We start from the raw sequence: 27,302 nt of genomic DNA on the forward strand, positions 1-27,302 counted from the left end.
GGAAATGCTTATTATACAATATTCTCCTCACTGAATATTTGTTATTATTACCATGATTGTTATGAAGATCTTATTGATATCATCTGCAAATGTTGTTTCTGTCTATATAACCTTTTTATTTTTAATTCATCTTTATCTCTTATCTACATAGATATTTCCCACTATAGTCTGTGGAAGAACAGCAATGTTGTGATACTGAAGACGTATTTCCATCTATTCTTATCTCAAATTACAGAACAATTAGAACAAAAAGCAAAACTTCAGTGCTATTAGGAATTTGTGTCTATTACTAAAGTATCAGTGAGACCCCTATAAATTTGGTATCTGAACAAGGAAAGAAAACCTCCTTACGTTGCCTGTGTTAGCCTTTTGTCTTGAATTTTGATTTCTTGCTTGATTTGTAGACATCAGTTTAGACAACAGGATATTTCCCATGCAGAAGGAAAAAGATCAAACACAGGATATTTGGAAAAGACTACTATTTGTGGTCTTGTTTGTTACTCTTGTTTTAAGTGGGATAATGGTTACAAGGCATCACTCCCTTAGGAAAGAATATTTTTAAGTGTCTGTTATTGTGCAAAGTAAAACTGGTATTAGTTGGACTAAACACTTCAGCATCTCTTACAAAACCACTAAGGAGTATACGACTTTCCAACTCCTAGGGAAAACACTAGGCTAGAAATGTTCTCAAGTTCTTCTCTACTTGTGGCCTCAAGAAGGGGCTGGGAAAAGAATGAGCTATTAGTTCCCTGAAAAGTCTGCAGTGCATCAAGTAATGAGATTGACATCCCATTGTTCGGCTGATGCCCACAGACTACAAAAGTATTTGTCTTACCCATTGTTTCAAACATTTTGGAGTCAGCAGTCGAGCCTGTTGGGGATAAGGATTCTATGAAATATGATTATGAATCAACACCATACACTTCCTAGAGCCAACATCCTGAAATGTGTAAGCTGGTAGTTGGGCTCCTTAAATGAATACAGCTGTGACTCACAGTTCTAGCAGAAGCATTCCGAAGAAAGCCTACATACTTACAGCAATCCAAATTACTCTTCAAATTGAATTTTAAGTTGGTTTAAAATTATAACCTACATGCCACAAAGGGTTAACTTGGCTTCCTTCCATCCCCTCTTACTTCACAGCACCAGGGTTTGGAAGAGAGGGATGTGTCATTCTTAACCTATTCCATCAAACAAACACAGAGACCCCAGCAGAAAGGAGGTTTGAGAAGCAAATGAAATTTAAAGAGCCAATTTTCAGCGGGCCTTCATTCTGAGAGTTGGGCTATTTTTGTCCTTGTTTTTTAGCAGAAAATCAGTTCCTGCCTTTATACCCAAGCATTTGTGAAGAGGATGGCAGGGGAAGCACAGGCACAGCTGTCCAATTTACATTCACAAATGCAGGTGTTGCTCAGACACAAAACAGAGGTCAGCTGAATACTGCTCCTAATTAGCTACCTTTTCTACCAGGATTTTTCTTTGTAAAGTTATGCATGCAATTTGGGTTCAACTTAGAGACCATTTTTAGATCCCAGCATGCTATCTACCAAGAAGTGGGCTGTCATTATAAAGCACAATTTACAACATAGTTAATTTTACATGTTTTTTTAGATTCTACATTATACCTAAGGCAAAATTCTGTTCTGCATACACATTATTCACTCTGTTTTCCATCCACTTCTCAGTATTTAAAAGTGTAGAATTTAGCCAGAAAATCTTTTATGTAGGAATGGGAGGAATTCTGCCCTCTAAGATTAAGCAGTCCACAATCTTAATAATGAGGACTAAAGACTTTGTTAAATGATACAAGAACAGAAGTAGCTATTTGCTATTGTCTTCAGTGAGGAACACCCTGGGGCTTAGTACAGCAGTTCTTAGAAATGGCAGGATGGAGACTGGTATCTAATACAATCCATTAGGAAACCCAAGCCCTAAATGAAATGACCACAAAATCCTATCAGTTAACAGAAATGCAGCAGCTGTACATGTTTATTGTAATACAATAGGATATTGTTGCAGAGATAACACTCTTGAAATTAAAAAAAAAAAAGAATCTAGCAAGCGATGTGACCAGTTTATTTCTCTATCTGAAAAACGACACCGTCTAGTGGGGCAGAGGTTTGGAATACATAAATAAGCATGAAGATTGCAGAAATGACAGGTATTGTATGTACACTAATGGGCTGGGGGGGGGGTCAGCCCTCAAAGTCACTGGCTAAACGTCAAGTCACTGCCGCTCCCAGGTTTTACAGGATATTCAAAGAACTACCCCAATAACTACTTGCAGGAAGTGAAGAGTAATGGTCTTTCTCCCTTTGCTGATTTTACCTACTAAGTATTCCAAATACTCTTATCTTGGCTCCCAGTTATCCATTTTTCAAAACTGTATGCTATGGAATTTTAAATTCAGTTTGACCTTAAACTTTATAATTATAAATATGTATATCTTATATATATGATATGTATTATATGGACTTTTTTTTCATATTGAATCAGATACCTTTTATCAAAGGCTTAAAAAGTTGGATCACTGTGCAAAGTGCAACATGTATTACCAGGATTGTGACAAATTTATCTTGCCTGATTTTATTCACTACAGGCAGTCCATCAAGATTCAGACCCATAACCCTTTGGAATAATAGAAAGACAAAACCCCTGTTCTATAGCCATCTTCTGGGATGGAATGCAAAGTATTTTGTTGTGGTAAGTACGGCTTTGAAGATGAAAGCTCTGGGCCCACTCTTGTGATTGTTACCCCAGTGCTCAGCATTCAAAACGGGAGCCTCAGGGTCTCAGAGATCATTTTAATCCCCAAATATTAAAACAAAACGTGTCTCCCATGCGTTGTTCCAACCACCCTCCTCTAAAGCCTCACCAGCCCCTCCCGTGAGGCCCCTCCCAGGGGAAAGTGAACTGTTGACTGTCCCAAAAGAATTCCAATTTCCTTACTTGTCTCCCTGTTCCAGTGAAGATTATGAGACTAATTCTTAGAGACTGCTACTAAAATTCCACCTCGCTGAATTCTGCAGCCTAATTCTTTTGGCATTATGCTTTTTGGCCGAATGATGTGACCCAAATTTGAAGGAGATAATTTGCTGCAACAGTGCTTCTTGCAATGCAGTGAGCCCCAAATTAGCATTTCAGGATTGCAAATATCAGACTTAAAAAAACAGTAACTGTTTGCTTCAAAGAAGGACAGATTTTGACATTGTTTAATGGAAATGCTTAGCAAAATGTGGACGATTTTATGAATTAAGGAAGATTTGCAGATCAATGGAAAATCAAGAACTAGCAATTGACTTCAATTATTAGTGGCAGAATGCAATAGCGGTTCTTAAAAGATCAGGAAATTAACTGAGTGTGTATGTTGATTGTAAAAACATCATGCATTCCACTTCCCATCAATGGTGGCTAACGCTATTCTAAAAGGACACTTTCAGATCTGAGATGTCTTAAGGCAAAACAAAAAAAGAAACCATAACCATGGCTGTTCCTGTGTTCACCCACCATGCTTCTCACAAACACTTCGCTGTGTGAGCTAGGTTGGTTCCTATATTCATTATTTCATCTTCTCTCAATATCAATCAATTTTAATGTAAGGTGTCAAGAAAAACTTGACTTTTTCCTGATTAGAATTTGTGGGTCGGATTTTGGAAAGAGCCAGAGCAACATTCACCTTGCAAACAAGTATAAAGCTGAGCGGACTAAAAGCTTTCTGGCCACGCTTCTGTGGCTAGTTTTTCAGCCTCGACAGGAAATTCCTACCACTTCTCTTTCACAGACCCTCGTCTAGTACTCTACCGCCAGAGAGACTGTCACTTAGGGTACCACTGCGTCTTCATCAGATTCATTCACCCTCTCAGAATTCAAACACCAAGACAAGAGAAATTGAAGGACAGGTTACACATTAGAAGGGGGCTCTTTAATCCAGAAGGTTAAGTATGACAGAGAAAGAGAACAGACAAAACAGAAAGAATCAAAGTACGGGGTGCGCAGTGAATTCAGCTAGAAGCTAAGAGGCGCATGCGCACGGGGCGGTGAGGCCTGCATGGGCCGCCTCTCTCTACGGTGCTCTTACCTTATTTCTCTTGAAGTAGGCTCGTCGGCAGGCGGCAAAGCACTTCTCGCTGCAGAAGCTTTTCACCTCACTTCCCATACTCAGGGAATAGCGCTTGATTCCCACTTTCTGGCACCAGGCACACATTATTTGTACATTTGACACATCATCTTCTATAATAAAAGTATAAGAAAAATGTTCATATCAGAAGCAAACATCCCTTCAAACTTAGACACACCCTGAACCTCAGAGAATTACTTGAGGTCTGATCTTAATTTCAGTACCTCACCACTTTCTGACCTAGGAAAACAGGCAGCTCTTGGTGGAAAGACTTACTGCTTTTCTCTCTCTCGTTTTTCTTTCTTTTTTTGGTTGGCTCCTATGTTTCCAAAAGACATCATTTATTTAAAAACCAAAGCATGACTGCAGAGCCACGAGGGTTCCCAGGGCTTCTTGTCCTGGTACAAATGCTTATTCTGCCTAGTTAAACCAGGCTCTGTACTAATGAAGCTTGGAAAGTGACTCCTTTCTTCAAGGGTACTGCTGACAGCCTACAAGATCCATATTGAGTGGGTTGCCCAGTGCTAACCTACAAAAGTGATGTCCCCATGTGAATTGGGACAGTCAGGAGCCAGGCTCAATCTTGCTGTGTTCCCAATTACTGTTACGTGAAAGGGGGTGTTGTTGACTCTTGCAATATAACGATTTCCAGGTGATATAGGGTCAGTCAAAGAAAGGAAAGGTGTGAGTGGCCAGGTTCTCCGGAAGGAAGGCAGTATCCCAGCTCACTCAGCAGTCTGCTATGAGACAGCCTTCCCTCACGGCTATCCTTGGGGAGGCGCAGGACTGATTCAAATTCCCCTCCAGGTGATGTGGTTCATGGTCCTTGGATGGAGGATTGGTAATGGGGGGTGTCAGCCATGAGGCCTGAGGTCACTCAGCTGCCCAGATCATTCTCAGCCACTGGTGGTCCTAGTAGCTTCTGTAGAACCTGCTACCCATGTCGTGGGAACACTTAGATTAATGTTAGGTGGTAGACAGATATTTTCAATATTTTAACTACTGTATTTCTTGTCCTTTGTAAGAGAAAAAAAACAAATTTAACTGGCACAACAAGCTCAGAATATCACAAATATTATTGCTTAAGACAAACAAAGGCTTTTAAAGTGAGTCACTTAATAAAATATATTTTGAGTAAATCATAGTGCAGGTGATAAGATGCTGTAACAAAATGTGATGGTGATACTCAAATGACTGGAGTCAGGGAAACACTGGGGTATTTACACAGAAAATAGGAGACGATTTCTTAGTGGAAATCTAAGGAATATTTCCTTGCTACCTCCTAGGGGGTTCTCACTGTATCTTACGTTTCCATGGTCATCCCAATTGACCGTGTGTGTGTGTGTGTATGACTGATTGCCACTATTAGCCATACGTCTTCCTCCTTTATGGATTTTTTTTGTACTAACCAAACTCATGCTCCAGACATGGGTGGCAATCATAAAATCCCCAACAAGCTCTGGTATAGTGTTGTCTGATTTCCGAATAAAATCCCCCAAAGACTAATTGCTAAGCAAGGCCTGGTTCATGAGTTGTTGACATATTCATGGTTCATAGAGCCTGTCATGCAATCATTCCATTTCCAGTGGAAAAGATTTGGTTTGAGGCAGTATGGTCATCAGCCTGCAAAATTAGAAGCAAACTAATTTGTAGTGCAGTGATATGGCTTCCCCCCCCCCACCCCCTGCCAAGTGTCATCACTCAGAACTCTGGATAGCATTTTGTTTACCTTAATGGAATAAGTATTGTCATTTTAATGATCATTTTTATTTCACAAATTACATGTTGTAATTGATTGTTAATTATCAAATGAGACACTATAAAAAAAGAACCTCTGATGTTAATCAAACATTTTTGATAAAATAACTTCCTTTAAATGGAGTCATAACATGAATTCAAATGTCATGCAATGACTATTTAATAATGTATTCTATTCAAAGAAAGCTTTATTTATATTTTGTATGATTACTAATATGGCACCTGTCTACAGATGTTTTACATGGTATGAAAAATTAACAAGACTCTATAATTTACCTTAGAGTATGGTGTTTTAAAATTAGATTAGAAAGAGTATATGTAGAAAATAATCATCTATCATTACTAAACTAACTAGCACTAATAGTTTCTATTTTTCCAGTTAGCTACTTTAAAATCTTAAATTCCTGAAAAAAAGATGATACAGCAGAATTCTCACAAATGATCCACTGGCAAAAAGCTTGATTCTGGTGAAATAAGGGAAAAAAGATTTTACGGGGGAAATTATTTGGCCTCAAAGTTCAATGAGGAGACCCCACTTCCTCGGGAGCCACTTTAGAACATGCATTAGGTTTCCCCTTGCGGTTTCTTCCTTTAAATAGTCTGATTTGGAGGGATGTGGGGGAAGTAAGTGTTTTAGTCCTAGATCTTTAACTATCATAGGCTAAAAGCAAGATGACAGAGGGTAAAGAGCAAAGCTATAAGAAGGCTGGGCAGCTGGCCTGAATCCTGGCCTGACCTGAAGGAATGATGCCCAAGGCAAAAAGGCCACTCACAGGTCTGTCTCATATTTACTCCATCATCACCACACAGTCCTACTTGTCTTTTTTAAAGGAGAGGCAAGGATAGTTTTTTACAATAGAGCTAACAAATAAAAAGTATAATTTTAAAGCAAATTATTTTTATAAATAATTTGTACTACAAAGTAACGATAGAGAAAATGAGACAAAAGAAATTGTGCACTTTTGTATCTGGCAGTTGGAAAACTCTTAGAATGGTACTTAGCATCTGTCTTGTTAAATAATTCAGTATTCTCTTCCGTTTTTCATAAAATTGTGTTTCATAAAGGCAAACTCTTTGGAAAACTGCCATCAGATATCTCCTGTTCTGTCACCAAACTGTTATCAACAGCTAATGCTCCAAAGAAGAGTCAGATAAAGGGATTATTCCAAAAGTTCAAGAAAACATTTTCAGATATCTCAGATGTTCTAGTCTTAATAAAAGTCATTTTTATTAATATATTTAAGAAATAAGAAAGAACTTTGGTTATTAAAATTGTCAGCTAAAACTTAGCTGAAAATTCTGCCACCAGACATGAGATGGTACCCCATCTTAAACAGCATGTCCTTACCCCTAGAAAATGAGCTTTTCTTAAGTGCTTAAAGCCAAAATGTATGTGTGCATGCTAAGTCGCTTCAGTCATGTTTGACTCTTTGTGACCCTGTGGATTGTAGCCCACCAGACACCTCTGACCATGGGATTCTCTAGGCAAGAATACTGGAGTGGGTTGCCATGCCCTCCTCTAGGGAATCTTCCCGACCCAGGGATTGAACCCAGGTCTCCTGAGTCTCCTGCATTGGCAGGTGGGTTCTTTAACCAGTAGCATCACCTGGGAAACATTAAAGCCAAAAGAATTGGTTTATTTTAACAATCACATCTTTTTCTAAAAATCTGAAACCCAGGAATTGTGTGCATGCTTTACATTGGCAAAAGAGAACGCCCCAGCCCTTTAGTCTTTTGAACCTTATCTGCTTTAAAATTTTTTAATTTTAAAAATATTTCTTCAAACTAGGAAAACCTGATCTCTTATATCTAGGCTAAAATCTGGGTCATTAGAGACAAGATTAGCCCCCCAAAAATTCTTGTAACAGATTTTTCCTTTATAGCCATTATTAGCCTGTGTATTTTTCATAATGAACAATGCAGCAACAAATGCAAAATACTTACAGCTTTAAATCACATTCCCATAGTGAATAGTTTATATAACATGATAAATTCTTCATATGATAATATCATATAAATATGCATCAGTCCAAACCGGCATGTTTCAATTAATCATGAAAAGTTTGTACCACCTCTTTAGGATTTAATTAAGCAAAATGTTTAGGGCATATTCTTTCCAATCTAATGTTCAAAGAGCTATAGAACATTATTCTACTTTATATCCCAGAAGGAGAAATCTAAATTAATTACTCTGAGATAAAATCAAAATTGTATTTATTTATCACAAGGCAGAGAAGTATGAAGTCAAGCATTTCTGGAATGCCTTGCTGAAGTTGAAAAATTACTTATCTGGGGACTTAAAAATAAGGATGGCCTTGGTCAATGCCATTCTAGAGGCATTTTAATTGGTTATGAACATGCATACTAGCTTACCTGACCAGAGCACAAAGCAAATCAGGAGGGCCTTAATGGACTCCAAGTGATTCACCACCCTTTTGTAACTTTCATGGGAATCTAAGACTGAGAAAACAAATCTAAAAGTATCTGCTGGTGCTGTTTCCCTCCTCCAACAGTTCCTAGAATGCATATGTCCAGATAATCATTTCAAGACTTGAATTATGTTTGAAACAAGCTGGAAGACAGCTTGAAGTGATTCTTGCGTGTTTTCCACACTATGAAACGAAAGCACAGGTAACATTCAAACTATTTGCTGGAGAAGTTACACTTAAGAACAGAATAAATACATGGCCTGGAAAGCAGGCAAGAAACTAAGATTAAAGTTTGCTTTCTTTGAAGCCCTTCTTGGAATAACTGAATTTCAAGAACCTTAAGGCAATCTAATTTAAAAGTCTCTAGAGTCCTACAGAAGCTTCTGTACAATTCCTTGTGTTCTAGAAATAAACATAAGGGAGACCAAGAGAAAATCTGGACCACTGAACCAAAAGGAAGATAATTATGGCTAGTAGGTGCCAGGCACAGTGCAAAGTTCTTTAAATCCATCATTTAATCTTAATCACAGCTACCACCCCCCAGGCAGGTAGGTACCAACAGTATCCCCATTATGCAGATGTGGAAAGTGAGGTTTAGAAGCCAAGTAGTTTGCTCCAAATCATACAGTCATTACACACCAAAGCCAAGATGAAAACTGGGGCATCTGACTCCAGGGCCCAAGCTCTTGATTACTACACCTTAGAGACCACAGTCTTTCTAAATGGGTGAGATTATACACCATCCACACAGACAACCTTGCAAGAAAAAGACTAAAAGCTGTCACAGATTCTGCTACTTGCACAGCACACTGCTCCATAACACTGCTGCTGCTAAGTCACTTCAGTCGTGTCCGACTCTGTGCGACCCCATAGGCGGCAGGCCACCAGGCTCCCCCGTCCCTGGGATTCTCCAGGCAAGAACACTGGAGTGGGTTGCCATTTCCTTCTCCAATGCATGAAAGTGAAAAGTGAAAGTGAAGTCGCTCAGTCGTGTCCAACTCTTCTCGACCCCATGGACTGCAGCCCACCAGGCTCCTCCGTCCATGGGATTCTCCAGGCAAGAGTACTGGAGTGGGGTGCCATTGCCCTCTCCATAACACACTAATAGACAAAACGGAATCAGAAAGGTCAAAATGTCTTTGAGGAGGCAGCTGAAGTGTTAATCAGTATTTGTTGGTCGATTTTAAGAAACAAGTTAAAGGCCCACAGTGCAAACCTATGCTTCTTTATGACTATGCGACTTGGATTTGCTGCAAACATTCTGTCTGCACCCTCAAGGGCCACTTGAACATTAAATGATGAGACAGAACCAATATACTTGGGTCTCACGAAGCAGTCATTCTACTCATAGGCAAGCAATACTTTTCTCAGCTTTTTCTTTTGTAAGGAGGGGGATCAGGAGTAGGACATGGATAAGACTGACTTTCCATGTGGGTGAAGTAGGGAACCGCTTATACATGTGTAACTTTGAAGATTCCAATAAGAATATTCTAGCTTCAAAAATTATCCTTACCTACTCACAGAAGTCCAATTCTACCATTATGGAGTAATTTCCTGGGCTAAATATTTCTTATATTCCATTAAAACATGAATTCCCTGAAAGCAGTAAGGCTCAATACATATTTATCTATAATGATTTATGCTTTAAAATGAGTGATTCTTTCGGAAGAACAAGTTTTCACAGAGAATGGAGAGAAGAGCTAAGAAGAGAGCTCCATGAGAAAAAAGGAGGGCAGAGATGGGAGAAGCTAAGGGCACAAGAAGCCTCTGCTCACTACTTGGCTAATGTTTAGCCCTGGGCATAGAGGTAGAGCTAGCTGAGGACCAAGAAGTGAAGGCAGAGTGGCCAAAGCCTACTGTCTGATCATACTGCAGCATAATGTCAAATATTTTCAGAATGACTGTTAGATGTGAATTTAAAGCACAGGAGAAGCTGAAGGAGGTGGGAAGAATGGCATATAGCTAGGGATCTCCAGAAAAGAAAAGCAACAGGCAGATCCACTTATTACAGCTCAAGGGGGTGACTGTTTTTAAGCAAATGAGGTAACAGATACCTACTCCTTTGCAAACTTAAGTCGCTATTATTTGAAAGACAGTATGATAAAGTGTGGAGAGAGGGAGACAGAGAACACAGGTGAAAGTACTAATACTGCCCCTTCCAGTTGTGTGACATGGGCAAGTCACTCAAGGAATAGTAATACCCACCTTAACTCTAGCTGCGGTGGGGATCAAATGAGAGAAAGTAGGCACATTCCCCATGTAAATGAGACTTCCTTAAAATTACTGCAATTAGAGCCATAAGCTGGAGAATCCCATGAGCAGAGGAGCCTGGCGGGCTACAGTCCATGAGGTTGCAGGGAGTTGGACACGACTGAGTGACTAAGCACAGCACAGCACAGCACAGCGCCATAAGAAAAGGGTAGGTGACGGCTGTATGCAGTCTGGGAGTCCCAGTGAGTAGGTACCAGCCCCTTCTATCACATCCTTCCCACCCAGTGGATGATATCTATAGACCCAATATCTCTGAATACAAAGAACAACCCAGTAATTGGTTAAATTTCATTAACTCAGACTATTTAAGAATAAAGCCATTTAATAAAAGCTTCACTTACACTTATTCTTTTTAAAAATTAGTTAAATTAATAGTTGACAAGGTGTTGCCAAATATATCACTGTACTGCTAGATATTCTGTAATTAATAGATGGGAATTATTTGTAATTATTACATCAACTATCCATACATGGGTGGATCTTTCTACACACTTGAGAAGTTTGCTCTTTTAAAAAGTATATAGTAACAACTGAAAATGTCTGCCACCTTGGTAACTGAACTATTAAAAATTGCCAAAGAATAGAGTCTGAATTAATAAAATTTTATTGCACTTAATTCTCATTAAAAGGAGAGATGCAATTAAATGATAGTGGTTCCATACAGTTATGATTTTTTATAGTACCTAAAATAACCCCCATTTTTCTTTTGGAAGTAGAATTATCTGAAGTGATTTCAAGATTTAAAATAGTCCACATCCCTTCAAATAGGGTAGCTATTGTTTAGTCGCTAAGTAGTGTCCACCTCTTTTGCAACCCTATGATCTTGTAGACTGCCAGGCTCCTCTGTCCATGGGATTTCCAGGCAGGAATCCTGGCGTGGGTTGCCATTTCCTTCTGCAGGAGATCTTCCCAACCCTGAGATCGAACCCATGTCTCCTGCATTGGCAGACGGTTTCTTTACCACTGAGTCACCTTGGAAGCCCGAATATAGTACTTAACTCCAAAATAAAATTTAAATTGCTATACATAAACTAAAATTTGGTTCCAGTATATAAAAGGAAGGGCTTTTCTGGTGTGGAAGGGCCCTTCTGGACTGCTGTGGTACAGTCCATAGGGTCACAAAGAGCTGGACACAACTGAAGCAACTTAGCACACACACATATAAAAGGAATGAGCATATTATACAAATTATATAATATGTATACAAAGCATTATATACATATTATACAGAATGACAGGAAAAAGATGGAATCATAGAAGCATATATGATAACAGATATAAAGAGCTAGCCAATGGGAATGTGCCGTATGACTCAGGGAACTCAGACTGGGGGTCTGTAATAACCTAGAGGGTTAGGAACAGGTGGGAGGTAGGAGGGAGATTCAAGAGGGAGGGGACATATGTACACCTATGGTTAATTCATGTTGATGTATGATAGAAATCAAACCAATATTGTAAAGCATTCAACTGATTAAAAATAAATAAATATTAACAAGAACTACACAAAAGATTTTTTAAGTTTGCTAAAATATGTACAAAGTACAAAAAGTTAAAAACTAATAAAATTAATTTTAAATTTTCTAATGGAACTTTTCTAGCTAATTTAGAATTACTTATATATATATTTATGGGGATATATATATGACACATAAACATACATATTTGTCAAAGATACGGCTCCAGAATGAATTAAACACTTACATCCAGGTGCAGGTCCCTGCACTAGGTTACTGGTCAAGAATGCTGAGTTGAACAGGACATGACCCTGCTCCCAAGAGAACAGACCCAAGAAGTCTGTGCCTCATAGTCTAAAACAGGAGAATGTGGGAAGAGAGGGTTCAGAAGCCTGTTAAAGCCCAGAGAACACAGCTTGTGAGTTGGGCCTTGAAGAGGGAGAAAGTTCAAGAGAAGGAGGCACAGGACAGAGGACCAGCAGCAGCCAGGGACTGGCAGACATGCTCAAGGACTGGGAGAAGCCCTGCGGTCTTCTCCTCAGTTTCCACAACTGTACGAAGGGAAAAGTCAGAGATGAGACTGGGACCGCTGGGGCCTGCATGAAGGGTCCCTTAAATATCATCTTGCTCTGGGGTGGAAGGGGCTCCTCCTCATTCCACAGGTAATAAGGAGCTCCCAAATGTTTCTTAAAGGACATGACAGGATGAGAGATGTGCTGAGAAATTCAGAAAGGCTGGACTCTCGTTCCACATCTTAGAAATAGGCAACAGGAGAGCAGGCACCACAACTCGTTCACCTTTGTGTGTTCAGCAACTAGTACATGTCAATGCTGAGAGTATGTTGAGTGAATGCATAAAAGCATGGATGGACGGATGGATGGATGCAGAGGAAAGGAGATGAAGTTCTGAACCTATACAGTAACAGTACAAATGAAAAGGATAGACTTAAGAGACTTCAACAATCACAAAAATGTAGGAATGTAACTCACCCAAATTCAGAGAATTCATCTCCCTATGTCTCTAATCAAAGCATATCAGGATGGGGAACACATGTATACCTGTGGCGGATTCATTTTGATATTTGGCAAAACTAATACAATTATGTAAAGTTTAAAAATAAAAAAAAAAAAAAAGCATATCAGAGGAAAAGTCCAAAGAGTTCTTTGTGAAAACTGACTCTGTAGTCAAATTCAAAGTGAATTTGCTTTACTTCCAGTGTCCCTTCCTTACTCATTTTCCCAACATTTGAAGAAAGAAAGTATTAAGAGGAGAGATCCCATAAAGTCCCAAAGTAGTCATTCCCTCTTGCATACCATACTAAACTTGAATTCTTTAACAAGACGCTACTGAGTATACGTGCCTGCAGCAGCTTAACATTAAGTTAAATACTTTCACTGATTAGCCAGTGAAGGGACGTCTTCTAAGTCTCTTCGAAAACCTCACCTTCACTTCTCAGTACTCACTGTAGAAAGTCTGTCTTTCCTATGTACCCACCCTAAGAAGGGGGAATAAGAAAGGAAGAGGGTAGAACTTAAGAGGTAAAAAAAAAAAACAACAAAAAAACAGAATTCTTGATGCAACATTTTCTAAAATACACCCCCACAGAACACTAATACCATGGGATACTTAGAGCGGTGTTATTTAAAACAAAAAAAAACTGCCATGGTCAAACATGTATGGGAAGCATTGGGCCAAACAAAGCTAAACAACAAGCTCTTTGCTGTAAGACTTCTGGGTTCTACCAATGTGTCACTAGGAATCTTCAAGAGGGAGACAAGAGTGTGCTGTATTTCACAAATGTGACCACGGACAGGTGTTTTCAGAGAGAATCCACAAGACTGGATTTCCAAGGACATCTGCCTGAGATGGTCTACAGTCCTGCCCTGTATTAGTACCGAAGCATGAGCACTTCTGTGTGGGTCGTTAATTACCAGGAAGGTTTCTTCTCTTCAGCCCAGAATTTGGATCCTCCATTGCCAGCAGCTCTGTCTGCACTGAGCAAAAGGACAAGGCCAGCCGCTGTGGGGCCCGTGCTAGGTGTGCTGAGACACCCACTAGTCCTCAGTAAATGCCGCCAGGCTGAACAAAGACACCCATGGGCCACTAAGTCCTGTGGTGTCTGCTACATGCATCATATACAGAGAAGGCGACCCTTTCTACTGTAAAGTCCTACAGAGAAAAGGGCAGACATCAATAATAAGGCAATGGGAGAGTAACACCACTCCTAATAGACCGAATAATTCAGGTTCACTGGGTGGTTGCCATGGACAAGAAACGCGATGAAAATCTTGTCCCCCATCCCTGAGTCCTCGATTAGACCCTCTATCCAACCTCAGGTGCTCTGGGACGATTCTGCTGCAGTGATGGGTTTGCTCTCCTCTGGACCTCTCTCTCTTCTACATGGCTCAAGTCCAGGCACCAAGTCTCAGCATCTAGCCAACAGATGCACATGACTAGGGACAAGGGAGCAAGGTCAAAAAGTGTGCAGCAGCACATTGATCACTTCTGGAAAAGCAATTCCAAGCCCCTGCTCTACACAGAGGGGTATCATCTCCAAAGAAAGACAAATAGCAGCGTATTAGGACTAAAGGGCCAAACTGCTTCATATAGGACTTCAGGATAAGAAAAGTATTCCCATTACCCACTATTTATCTGAAGGGCTCATTTCTCCTTCTGAAATCTGGCTGTCCCATTAATTATGCTTAATGGGCCTCACAGCGGTTGACAAATCTCCCCAGAGGGGAAATCTTCATTGTAGACAAAGGATTCGTTTATTTACTCAACTTTGTGTCTGGCAAACAAGACAGACTCGATCCCAGTCCTAAAGGAGCTTTCCATGGCTGCCCCTAGCATAAAATGCCAACAAACAGTAGAAAAGGACTGTGGGAAAAGCAAGCCTGCTCCCCAGGGCTCTCTGTCACCACCCAGGGGTCACAAAAGTCAGGCATTCTTGGTGACCACAGAGGGGGTATCGGCAGCCCCAGTGTGACTGACCAGCATGCCATGTTCCACCTCTCGGCATTTCAGGTAGTTTAAACAGGCAGAGTACCTGCTGCAGCTACCATCCTAGGGAACAGGAACTGACAGCCTAGAGACTGGGGGTCAGAGGGACACGCGGGGAGGGTAAAGCCTTCGCATTACACACTGCTGTCATCTCCTCAGCCCCTCCCCTCCCTCCATGACCTGAACTGCAAGTTCAGCAGACTGAAGAGTGGGAAGAACCTTCACTGAACTAAATTTGTTGAAAGAACCAAGATGAACCTGCTGGAACACTGTCAAAAAGATAATTTACTTTCCTCTTCATCTTCCGATCTTTGAAATATTCGTTTAGATTTCTTGAATGAGAATAATGAGTGATTGCAGGGCTCTCTGAAGGGCCCCCATGCCAATCCCTGTCTGGAAATATCATGGGCCATCACGTGCCCCCAAACAGCCCTGCGATGGGAAAAGCAGAGGGTCACACCCACTGTAACACTGCAGAGTCCTCTCTTCTCTCTGCATATTCCCATTGGGCCATATCATCTACGCACTCCTGTGACCCCCGCTACCATCCATAAGATGAAGATTTCCGAATCAATACAGTTACTACTCAGTTTATATCCAACTGCCTCCCAGCATCTTAACCTGTCACGTCCAAAGCTATATATACACCCCTCCCATTACCTGCCCCTTCAACCTTCCCATAACTTGTTTTCCATCTCAGTTCCTGGCCATCCATGCAGTTACCTGCGAGCAGAAATCTGGTTATCTTTCCTGCCCCTTCCCTCCCTTTCACCTCCTATATTCTGATTAATTATCAGGTCCCCCTAAATATTTTTTACAATATATCTATTCATTCATTCAGTTACTATTTACGCAGCCTAATTACGTACCAGGCACTGTCCTAGGCTATACAACACCCACCACCATGGAGTTTACTGCTGTCCGTTCCAAGGAAGCCACCAACACCTCTCGCCCATACTACAGGTGGCTTCCCACTTCACTCCCATCTAGCTCATTCCCTCCACTGTGGAAATGAGGAATTCTTCTGAAGCAAATCTGATTAACTGCTTTCACCTGCCTCAAACCCTTCAGTGGTATCCCCTGCCCTCAAGAAGTCAAACTGTCCCATGGCTCCCATGCCCAGGACAGCCTCTCAGCTTGTCTACTCTCTGGGCTGTGCCTCCTTTTGTTTACCTTGAGGTGCTCTCTCCTCTGAGCCTTTCCATGTGCTGCTTCCTCCCTCATGTACAACCTCAAAATCCTTAGCCGATTCGTATCTTATCTTAAATCTCCTCCTATGGAAGCTCTTCCTGCCCCTAAACCTGATCAGATACCAAAGCACTCTGGACTTGATCATCATCAGACCTGATTGAGGTTTCTTTTGTTTTTGTTTTTAATGTCTGTCCTTTCCACCAAACTGTGAGCTAGTTAAGACAGAGATCGTATCTGTCTTGTCCACTAGAAGGAAATGTCTGACTTTGGGCATCAGCATAAGAAGAAAAAGCAGAATCCTTACTAGACACACTTTGTGTACTTGGATGTCCAGAGTTGGGGCAGGAGGTGGGAGAGGAAACCAAGAACACCCTCTTTGCTAATCACTCAGAACAAAGTTGCCTTAGAAGGAAACACCAGTGAAAAGCCCCCAAACAGAATGCAATGGTTATTTCCACTCTCCTTGGCCAAGCCCATGAACTAAGTCTTCTCAATTTAACAGAAACTTTGAGAAGTCAGCATTGAGAATGTCCCTAGAATGACAAGAGTTACCAACTTAACCTCCACTCCTCTCTCTCAACCAAACTTTATTTATACCTTCAAATAATTAATTTCAAACACTTCAGTCAAGTCTTAATTAATTTCAGAAACACACCTGCCCTCTACAAGCAAGGGCAAGGACAGCTGACATTTCCTCTTATTTCCTGTTAGCATCTTAGCACCTTGGTGACCTGAGGCAGGGTGTTCTAAAATCCTAGCTTGGTCATACTCCTCAAAAGAGTTTATAAAATGCCAAGAAAAGTTCCAGGCTGCCTCAGGTATCACAGAGATGAGTAATTTAGCATCCATGTTTAGATGGTGTCCTTAATTCTGCCATGAAAGCAACTTGGTGACCTTAAGAAGCTCATTTAGCCTCTCTAGCCTTCTTTTCCTCATCTGTAAGAGAGGAAATTTCCATAGGTGATCTCCTAGGTTCCTTCTAACTAAAAATCTAGGATTCTAAATTTCTCAAAACAAAGATCCATTTAAAGGAGTGCAGCCAGGGGATAATCTTTTTCCTTTCGTTTCCTTTCTTGAACCCCTCATTTAATTTCTTTCTTTTTTCTCCTTCTGTATGACCACAACTGTTGTCCCTTGCCCTTACAGAAGAGGCTTAGAAAAGTCTTTGGCTGATGGGACAATTTTAGAAGTGGACCTTTCTAAGCTCTCCAATACTTGTGCCACCACAAATCTGGTACCCTCTTTTTAATACTATATTACATTTTCATGTTTCACTTTAAAGAAATAAACATGAATAAAATTCTGACTTTTTATATTATTTTCCATTAATTTCTGACCTTTCAGTGTGAACCTCCACACACATAGTATTTTATCCTGAGTCTTCCCAGAAAACACAATCTGAGACAAAGATTTGCATGCATGTGTTTTACTGGGCATGTGATTCCAGGAAGACGTAGGGGACAAGGGAAATGAACCTGGGGAGCCAAAGAGCCAAAGTAACAATGTAGTACTAAGTTGGCCACTATTAAAGGACACTGGTATTCAGTCATAGAGAACATTCTTTGGAGTGTGAAATAAATTTCATAACTCTTTGAAATGAAAAAGTGAAAATGTTAGTTGCTAAGTCGTGTCAGACTCTATGACCCCATGGACTGTAGCCCACCTGGCTCCTCTGTCCATAGAATTCTCAGGCAAGAATACTGGAGTGGGTTGCCATTCCCTTCTCCAGGGGGTCTTCCCAACTCAGGGACTGAACCCAGATATCCCTCATTGCAGGCAGATTCTTTACCATCTGAGCCACCAAGGAACCAGGGGGGCAAAAGGAGAAATAATTTATTCATCACATCTCATGTCCCATTGACCTAGTGTGTCAATCCCTCTATATTTCTGGTTTGCACTTGTGGATGTGCTGCCAAAATGATTTACATGAAGCCCATGCTGCCATATCGGGGAAGTCCCAGGGCAAGAAACTAGAAACATATGGCAGAAGCATGAGGCAAGGCCCTTTCAGAATGTACATGTCTAAGGTGTCAAAGTACCACAGGAGTCACTGTGGGACCAACAGGAGCTGCAGTGGGACACAAGAGGTGTCCCACACACAGAGCTGCCATCACTGCAGGCAACTCATTCTGCAACTAACACTGCAGGTTTTAATTCTTGTGTGGGGCTGTCATGTGCATTGTAGGATATTTAGCTGCATCCCTGGCCTCTACTCACTCACACCAGTATCATCCCTTCTACCAGCTGTGACAACAAAAAAGATCTCCATATACTGTCTGATGTCCTCCTTGGTGGGGGCGGGGTGCAAATTTACCCACTGGTAAGAACCATACTGCTCTAGAGTAATGTGTATCCTACTTTTTTGTCACTCATTCAGTGACCCTTCATTTCTCTCTACTTTACACCATATCAAAAGCAGCTCTCAAGCAGATCACTTTGAGAGACATTTATGTCTCATGCCTGTAACTTAATTTTTAGGCTTCACCATGATATAATTTATGTAAATAAATGATAATTCCTTAATAATAAGGAATGATGAGATTTTAAATACTCAATTTGAGAAAGCTATGAACAGGCTACATAAAGGATAAAAATGTTAAAGCTACATTCTAGGGCTTAGTTGATGAAATCAAGAGAGGAAGCAGCTAATTGTTTTTTTTTTTTTTTGAAATCTAGGTCTCTAAGTCAAGGACTCAAGATCTTTTGAGACAAGGGTTTTTCAATCTGAATTTTGTGCATGTCATATACACACAATTTCACACTTAACTTCAAGGCCCACACTCATCTACATAGGCCCATCCAAGGAATCCCTAGGAGACAATGTTAACTACTGTTGCTGAGCATTTAAATAGTTTCCAGTTTTTAGCTATTATGAATAAATGCTACTATAAAGGTTCTTTAAAATGCTTTTGGCTCTCTCTCTCTCTCTCTCTCTCTCTCTCTCTCTCTCTCTATATATATATACACACTGTGGTGCTGGAGAAGACTCGAGAGAGTCCCATGGACTGCAAGGAAATCAAACCAGTCAATCCTAAAGGAAATAAACCCTGAATATTCATTGGAAAGACTGATGCTGAAGCTGAAAGTCCAATACTTTGGCCACCTGATTTGAAGAGCTGACTCATTGGAAAAGACCCTGATGCTAGGAAACACTGAAGGCAAGAGGAGAAGAGGGCGACAGAGGATGAGATGGTTAGATAGCATCACTGACTTAACAGACATGAATTTAAGCAAACTCCATGAGATAGTAGAGGACAGAGGAGCCTTGCGTGTTGTAGTCCAAGGGGTTGCAGAGCTGGACATAACTTAGCAACTGGACTATATATATATATATACATACACACATACATACACACACACATTTATGTTGAGTATATACCTAGGATGGAATTATTGGATAATGGGATATGTGTATGTTCAGCATTGGATTTCCCAGGTGGCTCAGTGATAAAGAATCTGCCTGCCAATTCAGAAGCCACAGGAGATGTAGGTTGGATCCCTGGGTTAGGAAGAACCCCCGAAGGAGGAAAATGGCAACCCACTCCAGTATTCTTGCCTGGAAAATCCCATGAACAGGGGAGTCTGGTGGGCTATACAGTCCATGGGGTCACAAAGACTCAGACACAACTGAGCAACTGAGCACAAACACACATGTTCAGCATTAACAGATGCTGGCAATCAGCTTTCAAGAGTGGTTATATACTGGTTTATACTCCCACCAGCAATGTACGAGCATTCCAGTTGCTCTGTGTTCTCCAACACTGGGTATTGTCAATTTTTTTCATTTTTGCTATTCTTGTTTGTATACTGGTATCTCACTGGGATTTTAAGTTTTATTTTCCTAATGACTAATGAGACTAAACAACTTTTAATACGTTTATAGGCCACTGGGATATTTTCTTTAATGAAGTGCCTGTTTATATTTTTTGCTCATTTTGCTATTGGGATGTTTTCTTTTTTATTTTCAGGGGTTCTTTATGTATTGTGAATGAGTCTTTTGTGGAACATGTATTACAAACACAATTTCTCACTTTGCTTTTCCACTTCATTTTTTTGAAAGATATCTTTTAATCAACAGAAATTCTTAACTTTAACAGAGTCTATTTTAATCAACCTTTTTCTTTATGGTTAATGTCTATAGTATATAGTTTAAGAAGTACTGGCCTGCTGCTGCTGCTGCTAAGTCGCTTCAGTTGTGTCCGACTCTGTGCGACCCCACGGACGGCAGCCCACCAGGATCCCCCATCCCTGGAATTCTCTAGGCAAGAACACTGGAGTGGGTTGCCATTTCCTTCTCCAGTGCATGAAAGTGAAGTCACTCAGTCGTGTCTGACTCTTAGCGACCCCATGGACTTCAGCCTACCAGGCTCCTCCGTCCATGGGATTTTCCAGGCAAGAGTATTGCAGTGGGGTGCCATTGCCTTCTCCGACTGGCCTACTAGAGATCATAAATATATTCTCTGAGGTTTTCTTCTACAAGCTTTAATGTTCTACCTGTCACATTGAGATCTATGGCTAGAACTGATTTTTGTGAATGGTGTGAAGAATCAACATACATTTTTTATCATTAGAACTTTTATTGAGAAGAATATTCTTTCCTCACTGCTTTACAGTCATTTTTGTTCTTACAGACTGAATGTTTCTGTCCCTCCAAAATTCATATTGAAGCTCTAACTCCCAAAGTGATGCTGTTAGGAGATGGTGTGTTTTGAGAGTTAAGTAGGGTTAGATGAGGTCATGAGGGTAGAACCCTGGTCTGATGGGACTCTTGCCCTTATAAGAAGAGACACAAGAGAGCATGCTATCTCCTTCTGCCATGTGAGGACACAGGGAAAAGGCAACCTCCTGCAACTCAGAGAGTTCTTGCCAGATGTTAACCCTGATGACTTTGCTCTGGACTTCCGTTCTTCAGAATTGTGAGAAAATTAGTGTTGCTTATTTAAGCAATGCAGCCTATGGTATTTTATTATGGAAACCCAAGCTGACTAATACTTTTGTCATAAATAATCAATCGAGATTATTTTCTGGATTCTATTGCAATGGCTTATATATATATCTTTATATCATTATCTCCTTGTCTTTTTAAAAAATTCAACAGAAATCATTTATTATTGTTCATGGTTTCTGTGGATCAGGTATTTGAGAGTGGTTTGGAGCAATTCTGACTCGGGATTGCTCATGAGATTACAACCAAATGTCTTTGGGGGCTACAGTCACCTGAAGACTTGACTTAGATAGGGGGATCCTGTGGTTCTAAGGTGGTTCAGACACAGGGCTGGCAAGTCAGTGTTGGCTGTTGGTAGGAGGCCTCAGTTCCTGCCTATGTGGGTCCTCCTCACAGGACTGCTTAAGTTTCTTCACGCTCCCCACAGAGTGAATAATGTGAGAGAATTATGCAGAAACTGCAATAACCTTTTATGATAGCCTTAGAAGTTGGTCATACAGACTATCCCTGATTCAATGTAGGAAGATACCACCAGGAGACTATGATAATTGGGGGTCATTTTGGAAGCTGGCTACCATAATTTCATAAAGTCCAAAAAAAGGTAAAACTAAGCTATATTACTTAGGGAGACATACTAAGTTGTTTCAACTATAGAAGAAAGGAAAGCAATAATTACCATGAAAGTAGTTACCCTATGGAGGAAAGAAGGTTTGAGTACACAAGGATCACTATTTGTAAAAGAATGCATATATGTTTTATGCACATTTACAAAATTTATATATTTCATAATTGCAAGGAAAAGTTCTATACAACATTAAACCAAAAGAGAATTGACATGAAACAGAAAGTGTTCTTACCTCTTTTATATCTCAAATATAGATCAATAAATCCTAAAGGATAATTTTAAATATGGTTGAAAGAAGAATAACAACAGCAACAATTAACACTAATAATATTAATAATTATTCTAGTCTTGTAATAAATATTGATGTCTGACAGTATGTCTTCTAATTTTGCTTTTATTCTTCAAGATAGTTTCAGTTACTCATACCTCTTTGCATCTCCATGTATATTTTAGAAATAGCTTTTTAATTTCCACAACATTTTATGATGAAATTTTTATCAGAACTGAATTAAATGTATCAATCAATTTAGGAAGAATCTGCCTTTTTAGAACATTTAGTCTCCACTTCTTAAACATGGCGTGTCCCTTCACCGATTTAGGTTTTCTTGGTGTTTATAGTTTATATGTTTATGGTTCTTTGTGTAGCAATCCTGCACACAGTTCATTAGGTTTTTTCCCCCTTGGTATTTGATGGTTTGATGCTATTTTAAATGTATTGTTAAGGTTGTGTGTGTGTGTGTGGCTGAAATATAGAGATATAATGGATTTGGGGGTACTAATTTGTTTAGCACTAATCATTCATTATAATAGTTTACCTGTTCACTGTTGAGGAAGAGAGGTTCTAAACAAAATAGCATTTCTACCTTTAAAATCTTATATTTTTTGCTTATTTTATTGTCTTCTTACATTGTCTATGCATTCGAGTACAAAATTAAATAGAAACGGTGATAGTGGTTATCTTTATCTGATTCTGGACTTCAAGAGGAAAGCTTTCAATATTTCACCACTATGTACGATGTTAGCAGTAGGTTTTTGTGGATATTGCTTGTCACATTATGGAAGTTCCATTCTATTCCTACTTTTATAAGAGTTTTTATTACTGTATTAAATTTTTATCAAATTTTAAATTTCTGCATTTTTTTAGAATATTCCATGAGCTTTATTTTGTTCTGTCAATTAGTTAATTATATTAACTAATTTTTACAATTTAAATCAACCTTGCATTCCTAGAAAAAATTCTTTAGTCATGACACATTATCCTACTGTTTATATCACCGACTTTGATTTGCTATGATTTTCTTCAGGATTTTTGAATCATTGTTCATGATATACGATTTTTCCATGTTAATATAAACTAATTACATTAAATTATCATTTTTATTTTTAACTCCTTTGTCATGTGATGAGATCAAGGTCATGCTGGGATCATAAAATGATTTCTATTTCTCTAGGAGAGTTTCTCTAAGTTTGTTTTTATTTTTTCCTTAAATTGTAGAATTTAACATTGAAGCTATCTAGGTCTAGAATGTCCTTTGTAAAATGATTTAATTATTTAATTTCCTTACAACTCAGGAAATGTAGAATTACTCAGGTTTTCTATTTATTCTTGTGCCTGTTTTGGTAAATTAAATTTGACATAATGTGACTTCTCTTTGTCAGAAATTTTGGAAAATACTTTTAGTGATCATAACTTATGTATAACATCAAAATGATTACATTTAATAACATATGAGTGATATAATCTTGTTATTTACTCATATTTAACACTTTAGCACTTTTTCTCAATTTTACTTTTATTAATTTTTATGGGAGTATAGTTGATACACAATGTTGTGTTAGTTTCTTCAGTACAGCACGGTCAATAAGTTATATACATATCCACTCTTTTTTAGATTATTTTCCCATACAGCTCATTAAAGAGCATTAAGCAGAGTTCCCTGTACTATACATAGGTTCTTTAGTCTTCCAGCTTATCCCTCCTTCCCACCTTTCCCCCTTGGTAACCATAAGTTTATTTTCTGCATTTATTTATGACTCTTTCGAAGTAAAAATTAACAATAATTGAAAGTTGCCCTAAGTAGCATAAATCTTCCATCAGACTTTCAGCTGCTGTAACTATACACATAGGTAACTGGCTTTAAATACATTCAATCAATTAACAAATGTATATTGTGCTGGCAAGAGTACTGGAGTGGGTTGCCATTGCCTTCTCCAGGGGATCTTCCTGACCCAGGGATCGAACCCAGGTCCCCTGCATTATAGGCAGACACTTTTACCGTCTGAGCCACCAGGGAAGTCCATGTTAAAACAGACCCTTTCAAATCATAAAATTATCTAGGCTATTCACTATATAAGTCACAAAGTGAAGATTTTACAAATATAGGGAAATTACAGATTACTTAAATTAACTACATCATTTTTCAGACAAGGAAACTGAGGCTCAGAGAGGCTAAGTGGCTTATCCAAGGTTAGACAACCAATAAATGGCAGAGCTGGCATTAACAATCCAGGTCTCCTGGTTCTTGCTCTGGTAGTTTCTCCACCGCATCATGCTAGCATTCAAACTACACGTTCCATTTGGCATTAAGAATGACTGAACAGCACTCTAGCTGCAACTACTAAAGCCTGTATGCCTAACGCCTTGTTGCTCCACAAGAGAAGCCACCGCAATGAGAAGCCTCTGTGCACTGCAATGAAGAGTGGCCACCGCTCACCTCAACTAGAGAAAGCCTGCGTGTTAGCAAGGAAGACCCAGCACAATCAATAATAAATTCATTAAAAAAAAAAAAAACAAAAGAATGACTGAACATGTTGAAATTTGACATAACTTTTCAAGACCCCTTGATTATATTTAAAAAGATAAAACAGGACCCATATCATAGCAGTTAACATTTTAAAGCTTCATTTTGTGTCTTTTTTATCACTTGGAATTTTCAGTGACTATCTTCTAGCCTACATTATGTTTCAGATGCCATTTCTCCTTAACTGTACAAACACAACAGTTCCGGAGAATCTGCCTGTAGACTTTCTACTGCCCCACTTTAACTGCCTTCTACTGTCACCATGTACCCTCCCAATGCTGCTAAAATCGTATTATACTTCCCAAAATCAAAGTAGAATGATGTTTTGATTGTATACCAAGAATACTGTTAAGTGCTTGGTGGTCAGGGATGATAAATATATTTGTACCATGTACGTGTGCTTGTGTGTGTGCTAAGTCACTTCAGTTGTGTCTGACTCCTTGCGACCCTATGGACTGTAGCCCGCCAGACTCTTCTGTCCATGGGGATTCTCCAGGCAAGAATACTTGAGTGGGTTGCCATGCCCTCAACCAGGGCATCTTTACAACCCAGGGATCGAACCTGTATCTCTTATGTCTCCTGCATTGGCAGGCAAGTTCTTTATCACTAGTGCCACCTGGGAAGCTCACCATATATATATGTGTGTGTGTGTATATATATATGATGTTTCATAATATATATATTATATATAATTTGTGTTTATATTGATGTATCTATATTGTATATATTTATCTTATCTCATACAATATAAAGAACATTCAGTAAATACATTATTGACTAAAAGACTGATACTGTGTTTTCGATAGTCCAGTGGTATGAATATGAGTTAAGGAGACATTGCACCTAAGTTCAGCTAACAGCTTGGCCACTTATTACCTGTGTGACCTCAGACAAGTTGCTTAACTTTTCTGGGTCTCAGTTTCCTCATCTGTAAAACAAAGTTAATAATAGCATACACACAGAGTTGTTCTGAGAATTAGATGAGATAATCTATTAGCACATTGCCTGGCCCATAATAAGTGCTCAGAAAATATTAGCTTGATGAGATTATATCAGTACTGTTATTAACTACTAGTACTCTTGCCGTTTACCATAACTTCTCCTGTCCTTGTCCTAAGTGGTTTGGAAAACTCTCCAAATCTGAGGATTCAGTGAACCTCTTCTTTTTGATGAGAAATATATCTGCTACATAAATAGTAACCCATCCAAATCCCATTAACCGTAGGTAATTTTATTTAATAATCATATTTTAAAATTTGGACAAAGAAATAAATGGCAAAGCAATTTGTATTAAATCCTGTTTTCTCAATGGGTATTTGGAATACAGCATTCATATGCAAGCCCCAAGAATATTGAATAACAGATAAAATAAATAATGATCATAATGCAAACCACATTCTGATTCCCACTTCCCTGCAAGTACAGCTCCATGTAAGAATTACAAGAGCCAAAAAGTAACATGCTTATTAACTGTGGGTTACTCAGCTATATACATAGAGCTTAGCAGATCACGTGAATGTTTCCATATTCTCCGTTAAGCTAATGGTTCCTTAGAGCCCAGTTCTTATAACCCCTAAAGAATTTCAAGATTTGCCTGAAAAAATACATTTCCATGACTTTGACTGAACATAAATGTGGAAAGCTCACTGAAAGCAAACCATCCTGGAAGACAGGAAATGGTCATTGTTTTCCAAGAAAGGCAAGATGCTTCTGCACAAAGGAAACCAAACTGGTCTTAGGAGCTTAATCTCAAGCCCCCCACATAAACCTGCAAGCGCCGTGTGGATGGGCCCTATGTCTCAGCTCACACATGGGGACATACTGGAATAAGAATATGGGCACTTACCATTGAAGGTAAAAGACATGTTATTCAAAACTGCCATATAAATGCATCCAGAGAAGTATATGCCCTCCTTTTTTCACGTTCATTTTATTTTTAAGGTATTCAGAGATCTAGAGGGATTCTGGACTTGTAACCGGCAAGTTATAAGCCTCCAGAAAAACCTGTCAAAAGACTCAGATCTAAAATGCTGTTTCCTAGATACACAGTGTTTTCTGCAGCCGGGCTCAGTGAAACTTTCACTAGCAAAGTCTCTGCTACCTCATCAGCAAAACAAATCATACTAATCGTTTCACTGATATTTTTAAGTCTTGGGAACAAAATGTTGTTCTTGGGACAAGTCTAAGAATAAGAGATAAAAAAATCTTGGTTCAAGTTCCAGCTGGTTACTTTAACCAGGAGTAGGCAAGGTGGGGAGACCTAACCTTGCCCAACTACTGCAGAGGGTTGATGTCTAGTCAATGTAAATGGAAGTGGAAGTGTTGCTCAGTTGTGTCCAACTTTTTGTGACCCCATGTACTGTATAGTACGCCAGGGTCCTCTGTCCATGGTATTCTCCAGGCAAGAATATTGGAGTAAGTAGCCACTCCCCTCTCCAGGGGATCTTCCTAACCCAGGGATTGAACCCAGGTCTCCTGCATTGCAGGCATATTCTTTACCATCTGAGCTACCTGGTCAATGGAACTGAGTGCTATTACATATGTAAAGCAATAAAGACCAATATAAGGTCTTTGTAAAAAATTACTGAATTTAAAATACATTTTGAATGGCTTTGCTTCAGCAGTCAAACTTGTAGGGAGCAGAGCAGACATAAGTATTTTGATGGAGACTCACTATTGTACAGCTCTTATAATCCATGCCGAAAGTC

At 39.4% G+C, this 27,302-nt stretch overlaps 1 protein-coding gene across 2 annotated transcripts in view; it reads right to left on the reverse strand.

The window, feature by feature from the left end:
- SOBP (sine oculis binding protein homolog) overlaps positions 1 to 27,302 on the reverse strand; it is a 164,528-nt gene that overhangs the window by 116,688 nt on the left and 20,538 nt on the right. For both annotated transcript variants that reach the window (XM_061427668.1, XM_061427667.1), the window contains exon 4: positions 4,079 to 4,230. In XM_061427668.1, coding sequence (XP_061283652.1) covers positions 4,079 to 4,230 — 152 coding nt within the window. The remainder of the gene's footprint in view (positions 1 to 4,078; positions 4,231 to 27,302) is intronic.

Source organism: Bos javanicus, chromosome 9 (genome assembly GCF_032452875.1).
Source record: "Bos javanicus breed banteng chromosome 9, ARS-OSU_banteng_1.0, whole genome shotgun sequence".
NCBI classification, from domain to species: domain Eukaryota; kingdom Metazoa; phylum Chordata; class Mammalia; order Artiodactyla; family Bovidae; genus Bos; species Bos javanicus.